General features: G+C 47.3%; 2 protein-coding genes across 4 annotated transcripts in view; one reads left to right on the forward strand and one right to left on the reverse strand.

Annotated features, from left to right (window-relative positions):
* Window positions 1-10,887, forward strand: part of ecpas (Ecm29 proteasome adaptor and scaffold) — a 176,247-nt gene extending 165,360 nt beyond the window's left edge. For all 3 annotated transcript variants that reach the window (XM_064926747.1, XM_064926748.1, XM_064926750.1), the window contains 9 exons: window positions 1-81; window positions 2,588-2,799; window positions 4,184-4,227; window positions 5,080-5,272; window positions 5,375-5,513; window positions 6,102-6,207; window positions 7,371-7,465; window positions 8,216-8,287; window positions 8,767-10,887. The exon at window positions 1-81 is cut by the window's left edge and continues 117 nt beyond it. In XM_064926747.1, the coding sequence (XP_064782819.1) occupies window positions 1-81; window positions 2,588-2,799; window positions 4,184-4,227; window positions 5,080-5,272; window positions 5,375-5,513; window positions 6,102-6,207; window positions 7,371-7,465; window positions 8,216-8,287; window positions 8,767-8,906 (1,082 nt within the window). In that variant the 3' untranslated portion in view covers window positions 8,907-10,887. The remainder of the gene's footprint in view (window positions 82-2,587; window positions 2,800-4,183; window positions 4,228-5,079; window positions 5,273-5,374; window positions 5,514-6,101; window positions 6,208-7,370; window positions 7,466-8,215; window positions 8,288-8,766) is intronic.
* A 51-nt stretch (window positions 10,888-10,938) lies between these two features.
* The window catches only part of smc2 (structural maintenance of chromosomes 2), a gene marked incomplete at its 5' end in the record, with an annotated part of 50,527 nt that continues 35,327 nt past the window's right edge, over window positions 10,939-26,138 (reverse strand). Inside the window, 7 exon segments of the mRNA XM_064925921.1 lie at window positions 10,939-11,194; window positions 11,196-11,320; window positions 12,028-12,175; window positions 14,364-14,524; window positions 19,008-19,124; window positions 20,041-20,241; window positions 25,514-25,633. Of these exon segments, the coding sequence (XP_064781993.1) occupies window positions 11,128-11,194; window positions 11,196-11,320; window positions 12,028-12,175; window positions 14,364-14,524; window positions 19,008-19,124; window positions 20,041-20,241; window positions 25,514-25,633 (939 nt within the window).

Here is a 26,138-nt window from a genome sequence, read left to right on the forward strand (position 1 = left end):
AGGCGCCGGGACCAGACGAGGAGAAGGGGGAGAGCCACGACGCCACGCTGTGGAACGAAGTCTGGCAGGAACACGTACCAGGTCAGAGAGAGAGGAGAGAAACACACCTGGTCAGAGAGAGAGGAGAGAAACACCTGGTCAGAGAGAGAGGAGAGAAACACACACCTGGTCAGAGAGAGAGGAGAGAAACACACCTGGTCAGAGAGAAACACACACCTGGTCAGAGAGAGAGAGGAGAGAGAAACACCTCTGGTCAGAGAGAGAGAGGAGAGAGAAACACCTCTGGTCAGAGAGAGAGAGAGGAGAGAGAAACACCTCTGGTCAGAGAGAGAGAGGAGAGAAACACACCTCTGGTCAGAGAGAGAGAGAGGAGAGAGAAACACACACACACCTGGTCAGAGAAACACTCACAGGGGAGAGTCACTATGGACTAAGGCTCTGTAGAGCGAGTGTCTGGTCAAAGGCACTGCATTGCTGTGTTAGCTGTGCCATTAGAGATTCAGTGGGACGGTAGCTCTGGTATCAGTGGGACGGTAGCTCTGGTATCAGTGGGACGGTAGCTCTGGTATCTGTGGGACGGTAGCTCTGGTATCTGTGGGACGGTAGCTCTGGTATCAGTGGGACGGTAGCTCTGGTATCAGTGGGACGGTAGCTCTGGTATCAGTGGGACGGTAGCTCTGGTATCAGTGGGACGGTAGCTCTGGTATCAGTGGGACGGTAGCTCTATCTGTGGGACGGTAGCTCTGGTATCTGTGGGACGGTAGCTCTGGTATCTGTGGGACGGTAGCTCTGGTATCAGTGGGACGGTAGCTCTATCTGTGGGACGGTAGCTCTGGTATCTGTGGGACGGTAGCTCTGGTATCAGTGGGACGGTAGCTCTGGTATCAGTGGGACGGTAGCTCTGGTATCTGTGGGACGGTAGCTCTGGTATCTGTGGGACGGTAGCTCTGGTATCTGTGGGACGGTAGCTCTGGTATCTGTGGGACGGTAGCTCTGGTATCAGTGGGACGGTTGCTCTGGTATCAGTGGGATGGTAGCTCTGGTATCTGTGGGACGGTAGCGTCTCACCTCGACAACAGCCAGTGAAAGTGCAGGGCGCCAAATTCAAAACAACAGAAATCTCATCATTAAAATTCCTCATAAACATACACCATTTTAAAGGTAAACTTCTCGTTAATCCAGCCGCAGTGTCCGATTTCAAAAAGGCTCTACGGCGAAAGCAGACCATGCGGTTATGTTAGGACAGCGCCTAGCCACAAGAAACCATACAGACATTTTCCAGCCAAGGAGAGGACTCGCAACAGTCAGAAATAGCGATTTTAAATGAATCACTAACCTTTGACCTTCATCTGGTGGCACTCATAGGGCTCCATGTTACACAATAAATGTTTTGTTTTGTTCGATAATGTCCCTCTTTATGTCCCAAAAAAACTCAGTTTTGTTGGTGCGTTTAGTTCAGAAATCCAAAAGGCACAAATGCTCGCTCTCAACAGACAGACGAAAAGTCAAAAAAGTACAATAAAAGTTAGTAGAAACATGTCAAACGATGTTTAAAATCAATCCTTGGGTTGTTTTTGTCATAAATTATCAATAATATTTAAACCGGACAAAAGCTTCATCAATAGAAAAGGAGAAACCAGAAAGGCACTCTCCCGGTCACACGCAGGACTCATGTCTGGAAGTGGCCACTGTCCTCTCATTGAAAGTGCTGTATCTCCCTTGTTTTTCAGAGTAAAAGCCTGAAACAATGCCTAAAAGACTGGCCACATGTAGAGGAAGCCATAGAGATCGTGAACTGGGTCCTAAGTCTTTGTATGGTGGATAGGCTTTCAATGGAAAAACAGCCTTTCAAAATAATAGTCCTTCCTGGATGGATTTTCCTCTTGGTTTCCGCCTGCCATTTCAGTTCTGTTATACTCAGACATTATTTTAACAGTTTTAGAAACTTTATAGGGTGTTTTCTATCCAAATATACCAATTATATCCATATCCTAGCTTCTGGGCCTGAGTAGCAGGCAGTTTACTTTGGGCACGCTTTTCATCCCAAATTCCAAATGCTGCTCCCTACCCTAGTGAAGTTGAAGTGACTCTACATATATGATGAACAGAGAGTAGCAGTAGTGTAAAAAGAGGGGTTGGCGGGTGGTGGGACACAATGCAGATAGTCCGGGTAGCCAATGTGCGGGAGCACTGGTTGGTCGGCCCAATTGAGGTAGTATGTACATGAATGTATAGTTAAAGTGACTCTACATATATGATAAACAGAGAGGAGCAGCAGCGTAAAAAGAGGCGTTGGTGGGGGGACACAATGCAGATAGTCCAGGTAACCATTGGTTACCTGTTCAGGAGTTTTATGGCTTGGGGGTAGAAGCTGTTGAGAAGCCTTTTTGTCCTCGACTTGGCACTCCGGTACCGCTTGCCATGCGGTAGTAGAGAGAACAGTCTGACTGGGGTCTTTGACCATTTTTAGGGCCTTCCTCCGACGACCACCTGGATTCCCACGAAGAAAGAGGTTTAAAAATAAATAAATAGAAAAGACGATACACTTTGACCTTTTCAACCCCTGACCTCTCGTCGTGTCTTCCAGGAAGCTTTGGGGGCATCCGCCTCTACATGACGGAGCTGATCGACATTACCCAGAAGGCCTTGCAGTCCCAGTCGTGGAAGATGAAGGCCCAGGGCGCGGCTGCCATGGCGTCCATCGCTAAGCAACAGACGGGTTCTCTGGTCGCCCCTCACCTGGGTATGGTGTTGTCCGCTCTACTGCAGGGACTGGTTGGACGCACCTGGACTGGAAAGGTGTGTGTGTGTGTGTGTGTGTGTGTGTGTGTGTGAGATAAAGTGGTCGGTAGAAGGGGGGGAGGTGCTTATAAGAGATGAGGTTGTAATTAACTTGACCAACTTGTGTTTAGTACAGCTGTCTTCTCACACCAGTTTGTTTGTGTCTAGTGTTTAGTACAGATGTCTTCTCACACCAGTTGTTTGTGTCTAGTGTTTAGTACAGATGTCTTCTCACACCAGTTGTTTGTGTCCAGTACAGATGTCTTCTCACACCAGTTTGTTTGCGTCTAGTGTTTAGTACAGATGTCTTCTCACACCAGTTGTTTGTGTTTAGTACAGATGTCTTCTCACACCAGTTTGTTTGTGTCTAGTGTTTAGTACAGATGTCTTCTCACACCAGTTGTTTGTGTTTAGTACAGATGTCTTCTCACACCAGTTTGTTTGTGTCTAGTGTTTAGTACAGATGTCTTCTCACACCAGTTTGTTTGTGTCTAGTGTTTAGTACAGATGTCTTCTCACACCAGTTTGTTTGTGTCTAGTGTTTAGTACAGATGTCTTCTCACACCAGTTGTTTGTGTTTAGTACAGATGTCTTCTCACACCAGTTTGTTTGTGTCTAGTGTTTAGTACAGATGTCTTCTCACACCAGTTGTTTGTGTTTAGTACAGATGTCTTCTCACACCAGTTTGTTTGTGTCTAGTGTTTAGTACAGATGTCTTCTCACACCAGTTTGTTTGTGTCTAGTGTTTAGTACAGCTGTCTTCTCACACCAGTTTGTTTGTGTCTAGTGTTTAGTACAGATGTCTTCTCACACCAGTTTGTTTGTGTCTAGTGTTTAGTACAGATGTCTTCTCACACCAGTTGTTTGTGTTTAGTACAGATGTCTTCTCACACCAGTTTGTTTGTGTCTAGTGTTTAGTACAGATGTCTTCTCACACCAGTTGTTTGTGTTTAGTACAGATGTCTTCTCACACCAGTTTGTTTGTGTCTAGTGTTTAGTACAGATGTCTTCTCACACCAGTTTGTTTGTGTCTAGTGTTTAGTACAGATGTCTTCTCACACCAGTTTGTTTGTGTCTAGTGTTTAGTACAGATGTCTTCTCACACCAGTTGTTTGTGTCTAGTACAGATGTCTTCTCACACCAGTTTGTTTGTGTCTAGTACAGATGTCTTCTCACACCAGTTTGTTTGTGTCTAGTGTTTAGTACAGATGTCTTCTCACACCAGTTGTTTGTGTCTAGTGTTTAGTACAGATGTCTTCTCACACCAGTTGTTTGTGTTTAGTACAGATGTCTTCTCACACCAGTTTGTTTGTGTCTAGTACAGATGTCTTCTCACACCAGTTGTTTGTGTCTAGTGTTTAGTACAGATGTCTTCTCACACCAGTTGTTTGTTTGTCCGCAGGAGGAGCTGTTGAACGCCATCGGCTCTGTTGTGTCTAAGTGCAGGTATGGTTTCTCCTCTCCTTCTGACACTAGGAGCAGTCTGTCTCTTGTCCCTGTGATGAGGGTGTTGGTGATAATGAGGATGTTGGTGATAATGAGGATGTTGGTGATAATGAGGATGTTGGTGAAAATGAGGGGGAAGATGTTGGTGATGAGGAGGAGGATGGTGATAATGAGGAGGAGGATGGTGATAATGAGGAGGAGGATGGTGATAATGAGGAGGAGGATGGTGATAATGAGGGGGAGGATGGTGATAATGAGGGGGAGGATGGTGATAATGAGGAGGAGGATGGTGATAATGAGGAGGAGGATGGTGATAATGAGGAGGAGGATGGTGATAATGAGGAGGAGGATGGTGATAATGAGGAGGAGGATGGTGATAATGAGGAGGAGGATGGTGATAATGAGGGGGATGATGTTGGTGTTAATGAGGGGGATGATGTTGGTGTTAATGAGGGGGATGATGTTGGTGTTAATGAGGGGGATGATGTTGGTGTTAATGAGGGGGATGATGTTGGTGTTAATGAGGGGGATGATGTTGGTGTTAATGAGGGGGATGATGTTGGTGTTAATGAGGGGGATGATGTTGGTGTTAATGAGGGGGATGATGTTGGTGTTAATGAGGGGGATGATGTTGAGAATGAGGGGGATGATGTTGGTGTTAATGAGGGGGATGATGTTGGTGTTAATGAGGGGGATGATGTTGGTGTTAATGAGGGGGATGATGTTGGTGTTAATGAGGGGGATGATGTTGGTGTTAATGAGGGGGATGATGTTGTTGAGAATGAAGGGGATGATGTTGGTGAGAATGAGGGGGATGATGTTGGTGATGATAATGATGATGTTGTGTGTTAGTGGTGAACTCCAGAAGTCCTCCCCGGGCCAGCCCAGTGTACCAGAGGTGATAGATCTGGTGTTGAAGGAGTGTCGTAAAGACAACCTGGTCTACAAGATGGCTGCCCTGGGCTGTGCTGCTGACGTCCTGCAGGCCACAGAGGAAGACCGCTTCAGTGACATGGCAGACATACTCATACCACTCATTAAGAAGGTGAGCGAGAGACGGACGGACAGAGTTTCTGTATTTCTCCTTTATGACATCAGCGTTCTATCGATTGGTCCAAAATGTGTGATGTCGAATCCTGTGTTACAGAACTCTGCCGCAACTTCGAGGTTGAGACATGACAGTGATGACGATCGGGATGAGAAGGAGAAGGAGCTGCAGACTGAAGCTCTACTCTGTGCCTTCCAGACGCTGGGCAAGACCTGGCCCAACAACACACAAACCCAGGGTAAGGTTCTGACTGGCCCAACGACGGCACAAACCCAGGGTGAGGTTCTGACTGGCCCAACAACACACAAACCCAGGGTAAGGTTCTGACTGGCCCAACGACGGCACAAACCCAGGGTAAGGTTCTGACTGGCCCAACAACACACAAACCCAGGGTAAGGTTCTGACTGGCCCAAACCCAGGGTAAGGTTCTGACTGGCCCAAACCCAGGGTAAGGTTCTGACTGGCCCAAACCCAGGGTAAGGTTCTGACTGGCCCAAACCCAGGGTAAGGTTCTGACTGGCCCAAACCCAGGGTAAGGTTCTGACTGGCCCAAACCCAGGGTAAGGTTCTGACTGGCCCAATGACCGCACAAACCCAGGGTAAGGTTCTGACTGGCCCAAACCCAGGGTAAGGTTCTGACTGGCCCAACGACGGCACAAACCCAGGGTAAGGTTCTGACTGGCCCATCGACCGCACAAACCCAGGGTGAGATTTGTAAATGTTTTGGTCTAATGTCAATAGAAGCCAAAACAATAAGGTGATTATATGAGAAGTGATTGTATTGCAGTACTGTGTGTTTAATGCTGTTTGTCTCCCATGTTCCCAGAGCGTTTCCAGTTGGACCTGTGCTGTCTAATGTGTGAGAGGTTGAAACTCAGTACATGGAGGGTCCAGGTGGGGGTGCTACAGTCTATGAAGACATACTTCCAGAGGTAAGGACACAAACACACAGTCTATGAAGGTTGTGGAGGGTCTCTCTACGGGAACAGGGTTGGAGTTTAAACCTACAGGAGGGTCTCTCTCCAGGAACAGGGTTGGAGTTTAAACCTACAGGAGGGGTTCTCTACAGGAGGGTTTCTCTACAGGAACAGGGTTGGAGTTTAAACCTACAGGAGGGGTTTCTCTACAGGAGGGGTTCTCTCCAGGAACAGGGTTGGAGTTTAAACCTACAGGAGGGTCTCTCTCCAGGAACAGGGTTGGAGTTTAAACCTACAGGAGGGGTTCTCTACAGGAGGGTTTCTCTACAGGAACAGGGTTGGAGAGCCCTGTTCTACGCCTATCTAGATCTGAAAGACTTAAAACATGTGTCTAGCCTATCGGAGGGCGAGGTGGAGCTGCTTCCTCTAGCCTATCGGAGGGCGAGGTGGAGCTGCTTCCTCTAGCCTATCGGAGGGCGAGGTGGAGCTGCTTCCTCTAGCCTATCGGAGGGCGAGGTGGAGCTGCTTCCTCTAGCCTATCAGGGGGGCGAGGTGGAGCTGCTTCCTCTAGCCTATCGGAGGTGGAGCTGCTTCCTCTAGCCTATCGGAGGGCGAGGTGGAGCTGCTTCCTCTAGCCTATCGGAGGTGGAGCTGCTTCCTCTAGCCTATCGGAGGTGGAGCTGCTTCCTCTAGCCTATCGGAGGTGGAGCTGCTTCCTCTAGCCTATCGGAGGTGGAGCTGCTTCCTCTAGCCTATCGGAGGTGGAGCTGCTTCCTCTAGCCTATCGGAGGTGGAGCTGCTTCCTCTAGCCTATCGGAGGTGGAGCTGCTTCCTCTAGCCTATCGGAGGTGGAGCTGCTTCCTCTAGCCTATCGGAGGTGGAGCTGCTTCCTCTAGCCTATCGGAGGTGGAGCTGCTTCCTCTAGCCTATCGGAGGTGGAGCTGCTTCCTCTAGCCTATCGGAGGTGGAGCTGCTTCCTCTAGCCTATCGGAGGTGGAGCTGCTTCCTCTAGCCTATCGGAGGTGGAGCTGCTTCCTCTAGCCTATCGGAGGGCGAGGTGGAGCTGCTGCCATGCCTATCCTCTCCTGTCCTTTCCTTTCTGACTCCCATCTGACTGGTACATGTTGGTCTCCATCTGATTTGATAAAGATTTTATCCTGTTGTTCCTTCCTGTGTAGGTTGCTACTGTTGGAGAAAGAGAAAGACAACCAGAACTTCACAGCCTTGTCCCTTATTCTCACAGAGACATGCAGCGCTCTCACACACCCACTAGGTAAGACCTGTACACTACTCACACCCCCACTGGGGAAGACCTGAACACTGCTCTCACACACCCACTAGGGAAGACCTGAACACTGCTCACACACACCCCACTAGGGAAGACCTGTACACTGCTCACACACCCCCCACTAGGGAAGACCTGAACACTGCTCTCACACCCACTAGGGAAGACCTGTACACTGCTCTCACACACCCACTAGGGAAGACCTGTACACTGCTAACACACCCCCACTAGGGAAGACTTGTACACTGCTCACACACCCACTAGGGAAGACCTGTACACTGCTAACACACCCCCACTAGGGAAGACCTGTACACTGCTCACACACACCCACTAGGGAAGACCTGTACACTGCTCACACACCCACTAGGGAAGACCTCCAAACTGCTCTCACACACCCACTAGGGAAGACCTCCACACTGCTCTCACACACCCCCACTAGGGAAGACCTCCACACTGCTCTCACACACCCCCACTAGGGAAGACCTCCACACTGCTCTCACACACCCCCACTAGGGAAGACCTCCACACTGCTCTCACACACCCCCACTAGGGAAGACCTCCACACTGCTCTCACACACCCACTAGGGAAGACCTCCACACTGCTCTCACACACCCACTAGGGAAGCATTTGAGTAAATCATGATTTTTAATCCGGGTGTGGGGAAACTGTGATCCTAGATGTTTCTTATCAGAGAGATTCACAATGTTTTTTTTTATTTAAATTGTTTCCTCCTGTAGAGAACAAGAGTTACTCCTCTGTGAGGACCGAAGCGTTGTCTGTTGTGGAACTACTGGTGAAGAGGACAGGAGGTGAGTCTAAGTTCAGTCTGTTTCCAGGGCGATATGACTAGTCCCACTTCTCTCAACTCTTCTAAAAGGGGGGGGGGGTCTTTAACCCAGGAAGTGAAAGCACCAGTGTGACCTTCCGTGCCTAGAATATAGGACTGTGTTTGAGGTGAATTTTGAAGCACACGATGTCTAGGAGGTTATTTTACTGAAACCTGAGCCAACATTTGAGAACAAAATATATTCATGAGCACTGCGTCATCTTCTGTTTTGAAAACTATTCATCTCCTAAACTCTGAAGGGGATTCATTTTCTCCCTGAGGGGGGACAGAGTGTGTGTGTCCCCGAGGGGGACAGTGTGTCCCCTCCTGGACCCTGAGGGGGGACAGATAGTGTGTCTCCCTGAGGGGGGACGGATCGAGTCCCCTCCTAGAGCCTGAAGGGGGGACGGATCGAGTCCCCTCCTGGACCCTGAAGGAGACTGTGTGTGTGTGTCGTTCCAGAGAGCGGTCAGTGGGAGTGTGTCTCCGGAAAGAGTCGCGAACAGCTGCAGCGTTCACTGTCCACCCTGCAGACAGACAGCAGACCTGACCTACGAGACAAGGCCCAGGAACTACGGAGGACCATCCAGAGTCAACCCTGAACACACACCCCCCCTAGTCAACCCTGAACACACACACCCCCTAGTCAACCCTGAACACACACACCCCCTAGTCAACCCTGAACACACACCCCCTAGTCAACCCTGAACACACACCCCCCCTAGTCAACCCTGAACACACACACCCCCCTAGTCAACCCTGAACACACACACCCCCCTAGTCAACCCTGAACACACACCCCCCTAGTCAACCCTGAACACACACACCTACCTAGTCAACCCTGAACACACACACCTACCTAGTCAACCCTGAACACACACACCCCCTAGTCAACCCTGAACACCCCCCCCTAGTCAACCCTGAACACACACACCCCCTAGTCAACCCTGAACACACACACCCCCCTAGTCAACCCTGAACACACACACCCCCTAGTCAACCCTGAACACACACACCCCCCTAGTCAACCCTGAACACACACCTACCTAGTCAACCCTGAACACACACACCCCCCTAGTCAACCCTGAACACACACACCCCCCTAGTCAACCCTGAACACACACACACACCCCCTAGTCAACCCTGAACACACACACACACCTACCTAGTCAACCCTGAACACACACACACACCTAGTCAACCCTGAACACACCCCCTGATCTCTGTGGACAGGCGTGATGATTATTATGTGTGTTGTGTCAATGGGTGGACGGCTGGCTGGGTCATTTATAAATGTTAAACGCCATATCAACTCACTATGTAAACAAACAGCACCCTATTCCCTATATAGTGCCCTACTGTTGACCAGATCCCATAGGATTCTATGCTCTGAAGTGGTACACTTTTGCAGTCCAGGGATCAACTCGATTCAACCGCGGGACAACCATTCCTTTGTTTTGTTGAGCAGACGGATCACAATGATTATAATTGACTAAAAACATCCATTTTAAAATCTTGTTTGGATTTGTAAAGGATCACATGGAGACTTTGGAATAGATTTCCCAAACTAAAATCAGTTAGAGATGGTGTTTGTTTTAGTCTTAACGTACTTAATTTAAAAAAAAACAAGTCCTGGTCAGTTTGGGAATCTGGTGCCGTTAGGTTCTGTGTAACAGCTAGGAAACGGCTCCCTTCTTTCTCTCCGACAGCAGCCAGAACAGTACACCCCTACTGATGAACTACAATGGTACGTCCCACATGGTGCCCTGATCCTCTAAACACTACTAGTGGGGAATAAAGGTTGCCATTTGGGACGATACTGCAACTTTATTTAACACATTGGTTGTCAACTCCCTGGTCCTGCAGAGCTACTGGGTTTTTGGAGGCTGTTGTTCCAGCCAAACAGCTCATTCCACAGAGGGCTGAGTGTCTTCCCTTCTCCCTCGTACTTGATTTGATGAATTTAAAGGTCACTAATTAGTAAGGAACTCTCCTCACCTGGTTGTCTAAATCTTTAGTAAGGAACTCCCCTCACCTGGTTGTCTTTAGTAAGGAACTCTCCTCACCTGGTTGTCCTGGTCTTTAGTAAGGAACTCTCCTCGCCTGGTTGTCCAGGTCTTTAGTAAGGAACTCTCCTGGTCTTTAATTGAAAGGGGAAAACCCTGTGGACACGGAATGAGATGAACACCCCTGATCTTCAAGGTGAGCAGGCTTTTGTTCCAGCCCAACGCTTATCACGGTTTGGACTGAAATAGGTGCCGGAGCTCCACAATACTGTTGAGAAACCAGTGCTCAGTTCTGGTGAACTCCTGCACTGGTTTTGATGTTAACTAGTGCTGGGTTGGACCCAAAGCCTGCACCTACATCTGGAGCTCTTCAGAACTAGAGTTGGTGACCAGTGATGTTTCTCCGTCTGAACTAGGTAGTTACTTCTTTCCCCCAGTTTGCATGTGTAAAAAAATATATATATTTTCAGCCATGTTGATTAAAAACCCAACAATGAACAGCGGGGGTCGGGTTTGGTGTGAGAGGGAGGCATGTAATTCTTGTGAATTTGTCTCCAAAATAAATAAATAAACTACCCTTGAGCTTTGAAGACGTCATTATTTGGGTTTTAAACTACGCCAGACTGTGTTTGTGAAAGGGGTCTTTAATTTTAAGCAACAAAACATTAAAATACATGGTGTAGAACAGTATATTTCAGACACACAAACATCTGTATACAAGGACAGAAGACTTGCTATATGCAGGTTTCATGTTAAGCCAGACGGCTAGTGGAACGGACAATTAAATAATCGTAGAAAGGCTTTTAGTGAAGACCCATCAGTGAGCCTCTCTAGCTGGCGATTCTTTTTTGTGCCTGCGGCCGATGAGACGGGCCTTTTCGCGGCCCCTTGTTCTGGTCTGGTTGGGCCTGGGTGGTACGGGACACGGCAGACACCCCGTCTACAAACTTGGTCTTGAACAGAACGTTGGCGTTGGTGAACATGCCGTCCTTCAGAGAGACCACCACAAACTACAGAGAGGAGAAAACAGCTTTAGAGAGACACAAAGATTTGGAAACAAAGATTTATGAAATGGAGACTAAATGGGTTCTGTTAACAAGTTTTATTTTACCACAACGGACTAGAAACAGTGGGTTAACTGCCTTGTTTCAGGGGCAGAACGACAGGTGTTTACCTTGTCAGCTCGGGGATCCGATCTTGCAACCTTTACGGTTATTAGTCCGACGCTCTAACCTCTGGGCTACCCTTCCACCTCTACACTCTAACCACTAGGCTACCCTGCCCCCCCCAGTGTGTCCTACCTCCTCTACACTCTAACCTCTGGGCTACCCTGCCTCCTACACTCAAACCACTAGACTACCCTGCCGCCTCTACACTCTAACCACTAGGCTACCCTACCTCCTCTTCACTAACCACTAGGCTACCCTACCTCCTCTACACTAACCACTAGGCTACCTGCCTCCTCTACACTCTAACCACTAGGCTACCCTGCCGCCTCTACACTCTAACCACTAGGCTACCCTACCTCCTCTACACTCTAACCACTAGGCTACCCTACCTCCTCTTCACTAACCACTAGGCTACCCTACCTCCTCTACACTCTAACCACTAGTCTACCCTACCTCCTCTTCACTAACCACTAGGCTACCCTGCCTCCTCTACACTCTAACCACTAGTCTACCCTGCCCCCCCAGTGTGTGTAGGACTGGTGTGTTACCTGGGAGTGTGTGAAATGTGTCCTCAACATCTGTCCTATGTTCTGTGTGTGTGAGAGGTCCAGGGCAGCATCCACTTCGTCCAAGATGTAGATGGGAGCAGGTTTAAACAGCAACATGGCCAGGATCAGAGACAAGGCTACCAGAGACCTGGAACACAGGTTTAAACAGCAACATGACAAGGCTACCAGAGACCTGGAACACAGGTTTAAACAGCAACATGGCCAGGATCAGAGACAAGGCTACCAGAGACCTGGAACACAGGTTTAAACAGGAGCATGGCCAGGATCAGAGACAAGGCTACCAGAGACCTGGAACACAGGTTTAAACAGCAACATGGCCAGGATCAGAGACAAGGCTACCAGAGACCTGGAACACAGGTTTAAACAGCAACATGGACAGGATCAGAGACAAGGCTACCAGAGACCTGGAACACAGGTTTAAACAGCAACATGGACAGGATCAGAGACAAGGCTACCAGAGACCTGGAACACAGGTTTAAACAGCAACATGGCAAGGATCAGAGACAAGGCTACCAGAGACCTGGAACACAGTTGCAGTGCATTCAGACCCTTGACCTATTCCACATTTTGTTACGTTACAGCCTGACCCTATAATGGATTATATTGTGTGTTTTTACCTCAACTCAATAACCCGTGAAAATGTATTTAAATTAGAAAATACCACATTCTCATAAGTCAGACCCTTTACTTTGAAGCACCTTTGACAGCGATTACAGCCTCCAGTCTTCTTGGGCATGACGCTACAAACTTGGCACACCTGTATTTGGGGAGTTTCTCCCTTCTCTGCAGATCCTCTCAAGCTCTGTCAGGTTGGATGGGGAGCGTCGCTTTCAGGTCTCTCCAGAGTTGTTCGATCGGGTTCAAGTCCGGCCTCTGGCTGGGCCACTCAAGGACATTCAGAGACTTGTCCCGAAGCCACTCCTGCGTTGTCTTGGCTCTGTGCTTAGGGTCTTTGACCTGTTGGAAGGTGAACCTTCACCCCAGTCTGAGGTCCTGAGTGCTCTGTAGCAGGTTTACATCAAGGATCTCTGTACTTTTCTCTATTCTACACCGTACACTAGTCTCCCAGTCCCTGAAAAACATCCCCACAGCATGATGCTGCCACCACCACCATGCTTCACCGTAGGGATGGAGCCATGTTTCCTCCAGACGTGATGCTTGGCCTTCAGGCCAAAGAGTTCAATCTTGGTTTCACCAGAGAATCTTGTTTCTCATGGTCTGAGAGTCTTCATGTGCCTTTTACTGAGGAGTGGCTTCCGTCTGGCCACTCTACCATAAAGGCCTGATTGGTGGAGTGCTGCAGAGATGGTTGTCCTTCTGGAAGGTTCTCCCATCTCCACAGAGGAGCTCTAGAGCTCTGTCTGAGTCTCCATCAGGTTCTTGGTCACCTCCCTGACCGAGGCCCTTCTCCCCCGATTGGTCAGTTTGGCCGTGCAGCCAGGAAGAGTCTTGGTGGTTCCAAACGTCTTCCATTTCAAAATGGAGGCCACTGTGTTTTTAAATAATCTTTTAGATTTGTTTTTTCTTTCTTCCTTTTTATGAAGTGAAACGGCCGTGTCTATCCATCTTTGCAAACTGTATCGTTCACAAATTACTGTCTTTACCATTCCCCAGATCTGTGCCTCGACACAATCCTGTCTCGGAGCTCTACGGATAATTCCTTCGACCTCATGGCTTGGTTTTTGCTCTGACATGCACCGACAGGTGTGGGACCTTATATATAGACAGGTGTGTGCCTTTCCAATCAAGTTGTAGAAACATCTCAAGGGGTCAATGGAAACGGGATGCACCTCAGCTCCATTTCAAGTCTCACAGCAAAGAGTCTGAATACTGATGTCAATAGGATAATTCAGATTTCTTTTCTGTATTAAAAAAAAAAAAAAAAAAAAACTTTTCGCTTTGTCACATTATGTAGTGTGTGTAGATGGATGAGAATGTTAGTTTTTTTTAAATCAAACTATAACGTGGGAAAATACACACAGTTTCACGTGAGTTCGGCCAAAGAGGACCATTCTGTTCACCTGAGTCCACTTCAATAGAATCAGAGCTAGTGTTACTGATCGCTAGCCAATCAAAAGAGCCGTCTTAATCCATCATCTGACCGCGTGCACACAGGCAGTACAATTCTGATATTTTTCACACCGATTGGTGTTTTGTCCAAATCATATCAGATTCCCCCCCCCCCCAGAGCTGATCTGGGTAAACGACCATTGTGTTTGCAGAGGTTAGTAAACTGGAAATTAGTAGCACAAGTCTAACATCTAATGTATGTATCAATAACCAATCAGTTAATGATTAAATTGATCTCCCCGTACCTCTGTCCTCCGCTGAGTTCAGTGAGGTTCTCCTTCCACGTGTTTCCCAGAGCCACCTTGAACTCCAGGCCCTCTAAGGCCCCGCAGCCCTCAGGAGGGGCCAGGCGGGCGTCAGCCCCCGGCAGCAGGGTGGAGAAGATACTGCCAAAGTCCTTATTCACCTGGAGACACACATTTTTTAGAGAGGAGACCGAGACAGGAGACCGAGAGAAGACGGAGACAGAGACAGGGGACCGAGAGGAGACGGAGACAGAGACAGGAGACAGAAAAGTTTGATGAGTCAATTTGCCAGAGACCTGAAGACTTCGCTCCTGTTAGTGTCTAGACTTTGTCTCAGAGGACTAACACAGTCTGGTGATGATATAATGTCTGTTTCAGAGGACTAACACAGTCTGGTGATATAATGTCTGTCTCAGAGGACTAACACAGTCTGGTGATGATATAATGTCTTTGTCTCAGAGGACTAACACAGTCTGGTGATGATATAATGTCTGTCTCAGAGGACTAACACAGTCTGGTGATGATATAATGTCTGTCTCAGAGGACTAACACAGTCTGGTGATGATATAATGTCTGTCTCAGAGGACTAACACAGTCTGGTGATGATATAATGTCTGTCTCAGAGGACTAACACACAGTCTGGTGATGATATAATGTCTTTGTCTCAGAGGACTAACACAGTCTGGTGATGATATAATGTCTGTCTCAGAGGACTAACACAGTCTGGTGATGATATAATGTCTGTCTCAGAGGACTAACACAGTCTGGTGATGATATAATGTCTTTGTCTCAGAAGACTGTGTTAGTCTGGTGATGATATAATGTCTGTCTCAGAGGACTAACACAGTCTGGTGATGATATAATGTCTGTCTCAGAGGACTAACACAGTCTGGTGATGATATAATGTCTTTGTCTCAGAAGACTGTGTTAGTCTGGTGATGATATAATGTCTGTCTCAGAGGACTAACACAGTCTGGTGATGATATAATGTCTGTCTCAGAGGACTAACACAGTCTGGTGATGATATAATGTCTTTGTCTCAGAGGACTAACACAGTCTGGTGATGATATAATGTCTGTCTCAGAGGACTAACACAGTCTGGTGATGATATAATGTCTGTCTCAGAGGACTAACACAGTCTGGTGATGATATAATGTCTGTCTCAGAGGACTAACACAGTCTGGTGATGATATAATGTCTGTCTCAGAGGACTAACACAGTCTGGTGATGATATAATGTCTGTCTCAGAGGACTAACACAGTCTGGTGATGATATAATGTCTGTCTCAGAGGACTAACACAGTCTGGTGATGATATAATGTCTTTGTCTCAGAGGACTAACACAGTCTGGTGATGATATAATGTCTGTCTCAGAGGACTAACACAGTCTGGTGATGATATAGTGTCTGTCTCAGAGGACTAACACAGTCTGGTGATGATATAATGTCTGTCTCAGAGGACTAACACAGTCTGGTGATGATATAATGTCTGTCTCAGAGGACTAACACAGTCTGGTGATGATATAATGTCTTTGTCTCAGAGGACTAACACAGTCTGGTGATGATATAATGTCTTTGTCTCAGAGGACTAACACAGTCTGGTGATGATATAATGTCTTTGTCTCAGAGGACTAACACAGTCTGGTGATGATATAATGTCTGTCTCAGAGGACTAACACAGTCTGGTGATGATATAATGTCTGTCTCAGAGGACTAACACAGTCTGGTGATGATATAATGTCTGTCTCAGAGGACTAACACAGTCTGGTGATGATATAATGTCTGTCTCAGAGGACTAACACAGTCTGGTGATGATATAATGTCTGTCTCAGAGGACTAACACAGTCTGGTGATGATATAATGTCTGTCTCAGAGGACTAACACAGTCTGGTGATGATATAATGTCTTTGTCTCAGAGGACTAACACAGTCTGGTGATGATATAATGTCTGTCTCAGAGGACTAACACAGTCTGGTGATGATATAATGTCTGTCTCAGAGGACTAACACAGTCTGGTGATGATATAATGTCTGTCTCAGAGGACTAACACAGTCTGGTGATGATATAATGTCTGTCTCAGAGGACTAACACAGTCTGGTGATGATATAATGTCTGTCTCAGAGGACTAACACAGTCTGGTGATGATATAATGTCTGTCTCAGAGGACTAACACAGTCTGGCGATGATATAATGTCTGTCTCAGAGGACTAACACAGTCTGGTGACGATATAATGTCTGTCTCAGAGGACTAACACAGTCTGGTGATGATATAATGTCTGTCTCAGAGGACTAACACAGTCTGGTGATGATATAATGTCTGTCTCAGAGGACTAACACAGTCTGGTGATGATATAATGTCTGTCTCAGAGGACTAACACAGTCTGGTGATGATATAATGTCTGTCTCAGAGGACGAACACAGTCTGGTGATGATATAATGTCTGTCTCAGAGGACGAACACAGTCTGGTGATGATATAATGTCTGTCTCAGAGGACTAACACAGTCTGGTGATGATATAATGTCTTTGTCTCAGAGGACTAACACAGTCTGGTGATGATATAATGTCTGTCTCAGAGGACTAACACAGTCTGGTGATGATATAATGTCTTTGTCTCAGAGGACTAACACAGTCTGGTGATGATATAATGTCTGGTGATGATATAATGTCTGTCTCAGAGGACTAACACAGTCTGGTGATGATATAATGTCTCTGTCTCAGAGGCCTAACACAGTCTGGTGATGATATAATGTCTGTCTCAGAGGACTAACACAGTCTGGTGATGATATGTCTGTCTCAGAGGACTAACACAGTCTGGTGATGATATAATGTCTGTCTCAGAGGACTAACACAGTCTGGTGATGATATAATGTCTCTGTCTCAGAGGCCTAACACAGTCTGGTGATGATATAATGTCTGTCTCAGAGGACTAACACAGTCTGGTGATGATATGTCTGTCTCAGAGGACTAACACAGTCTGGTGATGATATAATGTCTGTCTCAGAGGACTAACACAGTCTGGTGATGATATAATGTCTGTCTCAGAGGACTAACACAGTCTGGTGATGATATAATGTCTGTCTCAGAGGACTAACACAGTCTGGTGATGATATAATGTCTTTGTCTCAGAGGACTAACACAGTCTGGTGATGATATAATGTCTTTGTCTCAGAGGACTAACACAGTCTGGTGATGATATAATGTCTGTCTCAGAGGACTAACACAGTCTGGTGATGATATAATGTCTTTGTCTCAGAGGACTAACACAGTCTGGTGATGATATAATGTCTGTCTCAGAGGACTAACACAGTCTGGTGATGATATAATGTCTGTCTCAGAGGACGAACACAGTCTGGTGATGATATAATGTCTGTCTCAGAGGACTAACACAGTCTGGTGATGATATAATGTCTCAGAGGACTAACACAGTCTGGTGATGATATACTGTCTGTCTCAGAGGACGAACACAGTCTGGTGATGATATAATGTCTCAGAGGACTAACACAGTCTGGTGATGATATAATGTCTGTCTCAGAGGACTAACACAGTCTGGTGATGATATAATGTCTGTCTCAGAGGACTAACACAGTCTGGTGATGATATAATGTCTCTGTCTCAGAGGACTAACACAGTCTGGTGATGATATAATGTCTGTCTCAGAGGACTAACACAGTCTGGTGATGATATAATGTCTGTCTCAGAGGACTAACACAGTCTGGTGATGATATAATGTCTGTCTCAGAGGACTAACACAGTCTGGTGACGATATAATGTCTCTGTCTCAGAGGACTAACACAGTCTGGTGATGATATAATGTCTGTCTCAGAGGACTAACACAGTCTGGTGATGATATAATGTCTCTGTCTCAGAGGACTAACACAGTCTGGTGATGATATAATGTCTGTCTCAGAGGACTAACACAGTCTGGTGATGATATAATGTCTGTCTCAGAGGACTAACACAGTCTGGTGATGATATAATGTCTGTCTCAGAGGACTAACACAGTCTGGTGATGATATAATGTCTGTCTCAGAGGACTAACACAGTCTGGTGATGATATAATGTCTGTCTCAGAGGACTAACACAGTCTGGTGATGATATAATGTCTTTGTCTCAGAGGACTAACACAGTCTGGTGATGATATAATGTCTGTCTCAGAGGACTAACACAGTCTGGTGATGATATAATGTCTGTCTCAGAGGACTAACACAGTCTGGTGATGATATAATGTCTTTGTCTCAGAGGACTAACACAGTCTGGTGATGATATAATGTCTGTCTCAGAGGACTAACACAGTCTGGTGATGATATAATGTCTCTCAGAGGACTAACACAGTCTGGTGATGATATAATGTCTGTCTCAGAGGACGAACACAGTCTGGTGATGATATAGTGTCTGTCTCAGAGGACGAACACAGTCTGGTGATGATATAATGTCTGTCTCAGAGGACGAACACAGTCTGGTGTCTTTTTAACACAACTTGTTTTCACATCAAAATGGTCCTGTATCATTAAGACATTTATCAAACACAGAGACAGACCTTCTGCCAGACAGACAGACCTTCTGCCAGACAGACAGACACAGACAGACCTTCTGCCAGACAGACAGACAGACAGACATTCTGCCAGGCAGACAGACACAGACAGACCTTCTGCCAGGCGATGTTGAGGGCCTCTTTCTTCTTCTGGTCCAGCTCCTCGATGGTCTGGAGGATCTTAGACTTGTCATTCTCTACGATCCTCTTCTTCTTCATCAGGTCATTATACTGATGGAAGTTAGGGTAAAAACAGGGTCAAGGGTCACGTTCTCAACTCTCCTCCAATCATATCAAAAGGGTGCTCCCATTACCTATTGACATCTGCCAGAACCTCAAAGGGCCCAAGAGGGGATCCAAATAGATTTGATACAAGGTCCAAAGGAAACACACACACCTCCCCAAACTCACCCTCTCCTCACCCTCTCCTCAACATGTGAAACACACACCTCCCCAAACTCACCCTCTCCTCACCCTCTCCTCAACATGTGAAACACACACCTCCCCAAACTCACCCTCTCCTCACCCTCTCCTCAACATGTGAAACACACACCTCCCCAAACTCACCTTCTCCTCACCCTCTCCTCAACATGTGAAACACACACCTCCCCAAACTCACCCTCTCCTCGGCCTGACTCAACATGTGAAACACACACACACACACCTCCCCAAACTCACCCTCTCCTCGGCCTGACTCAACATGTGAAACACACACACACACACCTCCCCAAACTCACCCTCTCCTCAACATGTGAAACACACACCTCCCCAAACTCACCCTCTCCTCAACATGTGAAACACACACACCTCCCCAAACTCACCCTCTCCTCACCCTCTCCTCAACATGTGAAACACACACACCTCCCCAAACTCACCCTCTCCTCACCCTCTCCTCACCCTCTCCTCAACATGTGAAACACACCCCTCCCCAAACTCACCCTCTCCTCACCCTCTCCTCAACATGTGAAACACACACCTCCCCAAACTCACCCTCTCCTCACCCTCTCCTCAACATGTGAAACACACACCTCCCCAAACTCACCCTCTCCTCACCCTCTCCTCAACATGTGAAACACACACCTCCCCAAACTCACCCTCTCCTCGGCCTGACTCAACATGTGAAACACACACACCTCCCCAAACTCACCCTCTCCTCGGCCTGACTCAACATGTTCATGGCTCTCTTGTTGACAGATCTCTCCAGTCGTGTCTTGGCCTCCTCCAGCTTCCTCAGCCTCTGGCCCGCCTCTTTAGGGTTGTTGACCTTGAAGTCGTATCCTGAGTTGGGCTGGCCGAACAGGCCTCTCTCCTGACTGATCCACTCGTGTTCCTCTAACATACGAGACACCTGGAGAGAGGGATGGAGAGATGGATAGATGGACAGAGAGAGGGATGGATAGAGAGAGGGATGGATAGAGAGAGGGATGGATAGAGAGAGGGATGGATAGAGGACAGGGAGAGAGATGGATAGAGAGAGGGATGGATAGAGAGAGGGATGGATAGAGAGAGGGATGGATAGAGGACAGGGAGAGAGATGGATAGAGAGAGGGATGGATAGAGAGAGGGATGATAGAGAGAGGGATGGATAGAGAGAGGGATGGATAGAGAGAGGGATGGATAGAGAGGGATGGATAGAGAGAGGGATGGATAGAGGACAGGGAGAGATGGATAGAGAGAGGGATGGATAGAGGACAGGGAGAGATGGATAGAGAGAGGGATGGATAGAGGACAGGGAGAGATGGATAGAGAGAGGGATGGATAGAGGACAGGGAGAGAGATGGATAGAGAGAGGGATGGATAGAGGACAGGGAGAGATGAGAGAGAGGGATGGATAGAGGACAGAGAGAGATGAGAGAGAGGGATGGATAGAGGACAGAGAGAGATGAGAGAGGGATGGATAGAGGACGGAGAGAGATGGATGGATAGAGGACAGGGAGAGAGAGGGATGGATAGAGGACAGGGAGAGAGGGGGATGGATAGAGGACAGGGAGAGAGAGGGATGGATAGGGGAGAGAGAGGGATGGATAGGGGAGAGAGAGGGATGGATAGGGGAGAGAGGGATGGATAGGGGAGAGAGAGGGATGGATAGGGGAGAGAGGGATGGATAGGGGAGAGAGAGGGATGGATAGGGGAGAGAGAGGGATGGATAGAGGACAGGGAGAGAGGGGGATGGATAGAGGACAGGGAGAGAGGGGGATGGATAGAGGACAGGGAGAGAGAGGGATGGATAGGGGAGAGAGAGGGATGGATAGGGGAGAGAGAGGGATGGATAGGGGAGAGAGAGGGATGGATAGGGGAGAGAGAGGGATGGATAGGGGAGAGAGAGGGATGGATAGGGGAGAGAGGGATGGATAGGGGAGAGAGAGGGATGGATAGAGGACAGGGAGAGAGGGGGATGGATAGAGGAGAGAGGGATGGATAGGGGAGAGAGGGATGGATAGGGGAGAGAGAGGGATGGATAGGGGAGAGAGAGGGATGGATAGAGGACAGAGAGGGATGGATAGAGGACAGAGATGGATAGAGGACAGGGAGGGATGGATAGGGGAGAGAGAGGGATGGATAGGGGAGAGAGAGGGATGGATAGGGGAGAGAGAGGGATGGATAGGGGAGAGAGAGGGATGGATAGAGGACAGGGAGAGAGAGGGATGGATAGAGGACAGAGATGGATAGAGGACAGGGAGGGATGGATAGGGGAGAGAGAGGGATGGATAGAGGACAGAGAGGGATGGATAGAGGACAGAGATGGATAGAGGACAGGGAGGGATGGATAGGGGAGAGAGAGGGATGGATAGGGGAGAGAGATGGATAGAGGACAGGGAGGGATGGATAGGGGAGAGAGAGGGATGGATAGAGAGGGATGGATAGAGAGAGGGATGGATAGAGAGAGGGATGGATAGAGGACAGGGAGAGAGATGGATAGAGAGGGATGGATAGAGAGAGGGATGGATAGAGAGGGATGGATAAAGAGAGAGGGATAGAGAGAGATGGATAAAGAGAGGGATGGATAGAGAGAGGGATGGATAGAGAGAGGGATGGATAGAGAGAGGGATGGATAGAGAGAGGGATGGATAGAGGACAGGGAGAGAGATGGATAGAGAGGGATGGATAGAGAGAGGGATGGATAGAGAGAGGGATGGATGGATGGATAGAGAGGGATGGATAGAGAGAGGGATGGATAGAGAGGGATGGATAGAGGACAGGGAGAGGGATGGATAGAGAGGGATGGATAGAGAGAGTGATGGATAGAGGACAGGGAGAGATGGATAGAGAGAGGGATGGATAGAGGACAGGGAGAGATGGATAGAGAGAGGGATGGATAGAGGACAGGGAGAGATGGATAGAGAGAGGGATGGATAGAGGACAGGGAGAGATGGATAGAGAGAGGGATGGATAGAGGACAGGGAGAGATGGATAGAGAGAGGGATGGATAGAGGACAGGGAGAGAGATGGATAGAGAGAGGGATGGATAGAGAGAGGGATGGATAGAGAGAGGGATGGATAGAGGACAGGGAGAGAGATGGATGGATAGAGAGAGGGATGGATAGAGAGAGGGATGGATAGAGAGAGGGATGGATAGAGAGAGGGATGGATAGAGAGAGGGATGGATAGAGAGAGGGATGGATAGAGAGAGGGATGGATAGAGGACAGGGAGAGGGATGGATAGAGAGGGATGGATAGAGAGAGGGATGGATAGAGGACAGGGAGAGATGGATAGAGAGAGGGATGGATAGAGGACAGGGAGAGATGGATAGAGAGAGGGATGGATAGAGGACAGAGAGAGATGGATAGAGAGAGGGATGGATAGAGAGAGGGATGGATAGAGGATGGAGAGAGATGGATAGAGGACAGAGAGATGAGAGAGAGGGATGGATAGAGGACGGAGAGAGAGGGATGGATAGAGGACAGAGGGATGGATAGAGGACAGGGGGAGAGAGGGATGGATAGAGGACAGGGGGAGAGAGGGATGGATAGAGGACAGGGGGAGAGAGGGATGGATAGAGGACAGGGCGAGAGAGGGATGGATAGAGGACAGGGCGAGAGAGGGATGGATAGAGGACAGGGCGAGAGAGGGATGGATAGAGGACAGGGCGAGAGAGGGATGGATAGAGGACAGGGGGAGAGAGGGATGGATAGAGGACAGGGGGAGAGAGGGATGGATAGAGGACAGGGGGAGAGAGGGATGGATAGAGGACAGGGGGAGAGAGGGATGGATAGAGGACAGGGGGAGAGAGGGATAGAGAGGGAGGGAGAGATGGATAGAGAGAGGGATGGATAGATAGAGGACAGGGAGAGATGGATAGAGATAGGGATGGATAGAGGACAGGGAGAGAGAGGGAGGGAGAGAGATGGATAGAGAGGGATGATAGATAGAGGACAGGGAGAGAGATGGATAGAGAGAGGGATGGATAGATAGAGGACAGGGAGAGAGATGGATAGAGAGAAGGATGGATAGATAGAGGACAGGGAGAGAGATGGATAGAGAGCAGAGATGAGAGGGATGGAGAGAGCAGGATGAGAGAGCAAATAAATGTTAGTCTGGCTCGCGGAACACGACTCTCACGTTCCTCTAACAGAAGGAACATTAGTGCTGTGATTTAGTGACCTCTCTCTTCTGAAGAGACAAACAGATCGATCTGGAAACAGACAGAATATGAACATAAAGAGATGAGGAGAGACGACAGATCAAATGGAGATTAGAAAGCAGAGTTGATCAGTAACTGACTGTCTCTACGGTGTTTGTTGTTGTTGATCAGTAACTGACTGTCTCTACGGTGTTTGTTGTTGTTGATCAGTTACTGACTGTCTCTACGGTGTTTGTTGTTGTTGATCAGTAACTGACTGTCTCTACGGTGTTTGTTGTTGTTGATCAGTTACTGACTGTCTCTACGGTGTTTGTTGTTGTTGATCAGTAACTGACTGTCTTTCCGGTGTTTGTTGTTGTTGTTGATCAGTAACTGACTGTCTCTACGGTGTTTGTTGTTGTTGATCAGTTACTGACTGTCTCTACGGTGTTTGTTGTTGTTGATCAGTAACTGACTGTCTCTACGGTGTTTGTTGTTGTTGATCAGTAACTGTACCTTAGCAGTAGCCTCCTGACTGTCTTTACGGTGTTTGTTGTTGTTGATCAGTAACTGACTGTCTCTACGGTGTTTGTTGTTGTTGATTAGTAACTGTACCTTAGCAGCCGCCTCCTGACTGTCTCTACGGTGTTTGTTGTTGTTGATCAGTAACTGACTGTCTCTACGGTGTTTGTTGTTGTTGATCAGTAACTGACTGTCTCTACGGTGTTTGTTGTTGTTGATCAGTAACTGACTGTCTCTACGGTGTTTGTTGTTGTTGATCAGTAACTGACTGTCTCTACGGTGTTTGTTGTTGTTGATCATTAACTGACTGTCTCTACGGTGTTTGTTGTTGTTGATCATTAACTGACTGTCTCTACGGTGTTTGTTGTTGTTGATCATTAACTGACTGTCTCTACGGTGTTTGTTGTTGTTGTTGATCAGTAACTGAATGTCTCTACGGTGTTTGTTGTTGTTGTTGATCAGTAACTGACTGTCTCTACGGTGTTTGTTGTTGTTGATCATTAACTGACTGTCTCTACGGTGTTTGTTGTTGTTGATCAGTAACTGACTGTCTCTACGGTGTTTGTTGTTGTTGATCAGTTACTGACTGTCTCTACGGTGTTTGTTGTTGTTGATCAGTAACTGACTGTCTCTACGGTGTTTGTTGTTGTTGATCAGTTACTGACTGTCTCTACGGTGTTTGTTGTTGTTGATCAGTAACTGACTGTCTTTCCGGTGTTTGTTGTTGTTGTTGATCAGTAACTGACTGTCTCTACGGTGTTTGTTGTTGTTGATCAGTTACTGACTGTCTCTACGGTGTTTGTTGTTGTTGATCAGTAACTGACTGTCTCTACGGTGTTTGTTGTTGTTGATCAGTAACTGTACCTTAGCAGTAGCCTCCTGACTGTCTTTACGGTGTTTGTTGTTGTTGATCAGTAACTGACTGTCTCTACGGTGTTTGTTGTTGTTGATTAGTAACTGTACCTTAGCAGCCGCCTCCTGACTGTCTCTACGGTGTTTGTTGTTGTTGATCAGTAACTGACTGTCTCTACGGTGTTTGTTGTTGTTGATCAGTAACTGACTGTCTCTACGGTGTTTGTTGTTGTTGATCAGTAACTGACTGTCTCTACGGTGTTTGTTGTTGTTGATCAGTAACTGACTGTCTCTACGGTGTTTGTTGTTGTTGATCATTAACTGACTGTCTCTACGGTGTTTGTTGTTGTTGATCATTAACTGACTGTCTCTACGGTGTTTGTTGTTGTTGATCATTAACTGACTGTCTCTACGGTGTTTGTTGTTGTTGTTGATCAGTAACTGAATGTCTCTACGGTGTTTGTTGTTGTTGTTGATCAGTAACTGACTGTCTCTACGGTGTTTGTTGTTGTTGATCATTAACTGACTGTCTCTACGGTGTTTGTTGTTGTTGATCAGTAACTGACTGTCTCTACGGTGTTTGTTGTTGTTGATCAGTAACTGACTGTCTCTACGGTGTTTGTTGTTGTTGATCAGTAACTGACTGTCTCTACGGTGTTTGTTGTTGTTGATCAGTAACTGTACCTTAGCAGCCGCCTCCTGACTGTCTTTACGGTGTTTGCTGATCTTGTGTTCCAACTCTTTAATCTTCAACTGAGACTCATTGGTTCTCTCTCTCATATGGTTGGCTTCTGTACTTTTACCCTGGAAAACACACACACACACACACACACACACACACACACACACTTTGTTATCATGGAACATGAAATCACATCGTCAAAATAGCTCATAGGAGTTGGGTAGAACTGAGATATTTTTACAAAGTGATCTGATCCGAGATCAGAGATTATAGTAATCTCTCATGGACAGATGCACGTAACAACTGATATTGTAGCGTCTCCAGAGCCTCTATTTTCTCAGGTTTTTATTTATTTTTAAATCAAACTTCGGGTCCATAAATGTTTAAAGCATATCAGAAGACCACTTGAGGTCTGGGTAAAATCTCACGACAGGACGTCGGATCCTCTTTCATTCGGTTGTAGATACTATGAATGTAACAGCTCACTGACACGCTTCGAATCCCGCGGTTCAAACCATTCAAACGTTTAAGATACAGTATGAGGGCATCTGCACGCAGGGAAACCCCCCCCAAAAAATATCTATATGTAGCACACATCGGTCAGACAAATCTTTGTAAAACGTCTTT

The sequence above is a fragment of the Oncorhynchus masou genome, chromosome 20 (genome assembly GCF_036934945.1).
Source record: "Oncorhynchus masou masou isolate Uvic2021 chromosome 20, UVic_Omas_1.1, whole genome shotgun sequence".
NCBI classification, from domain to species: Eukaryota; Metazoa; Chordata; class Actinopteri; order Salmoniformes; family Salmonidae; genus Oncorhynchus; species Oncorhynchus masou.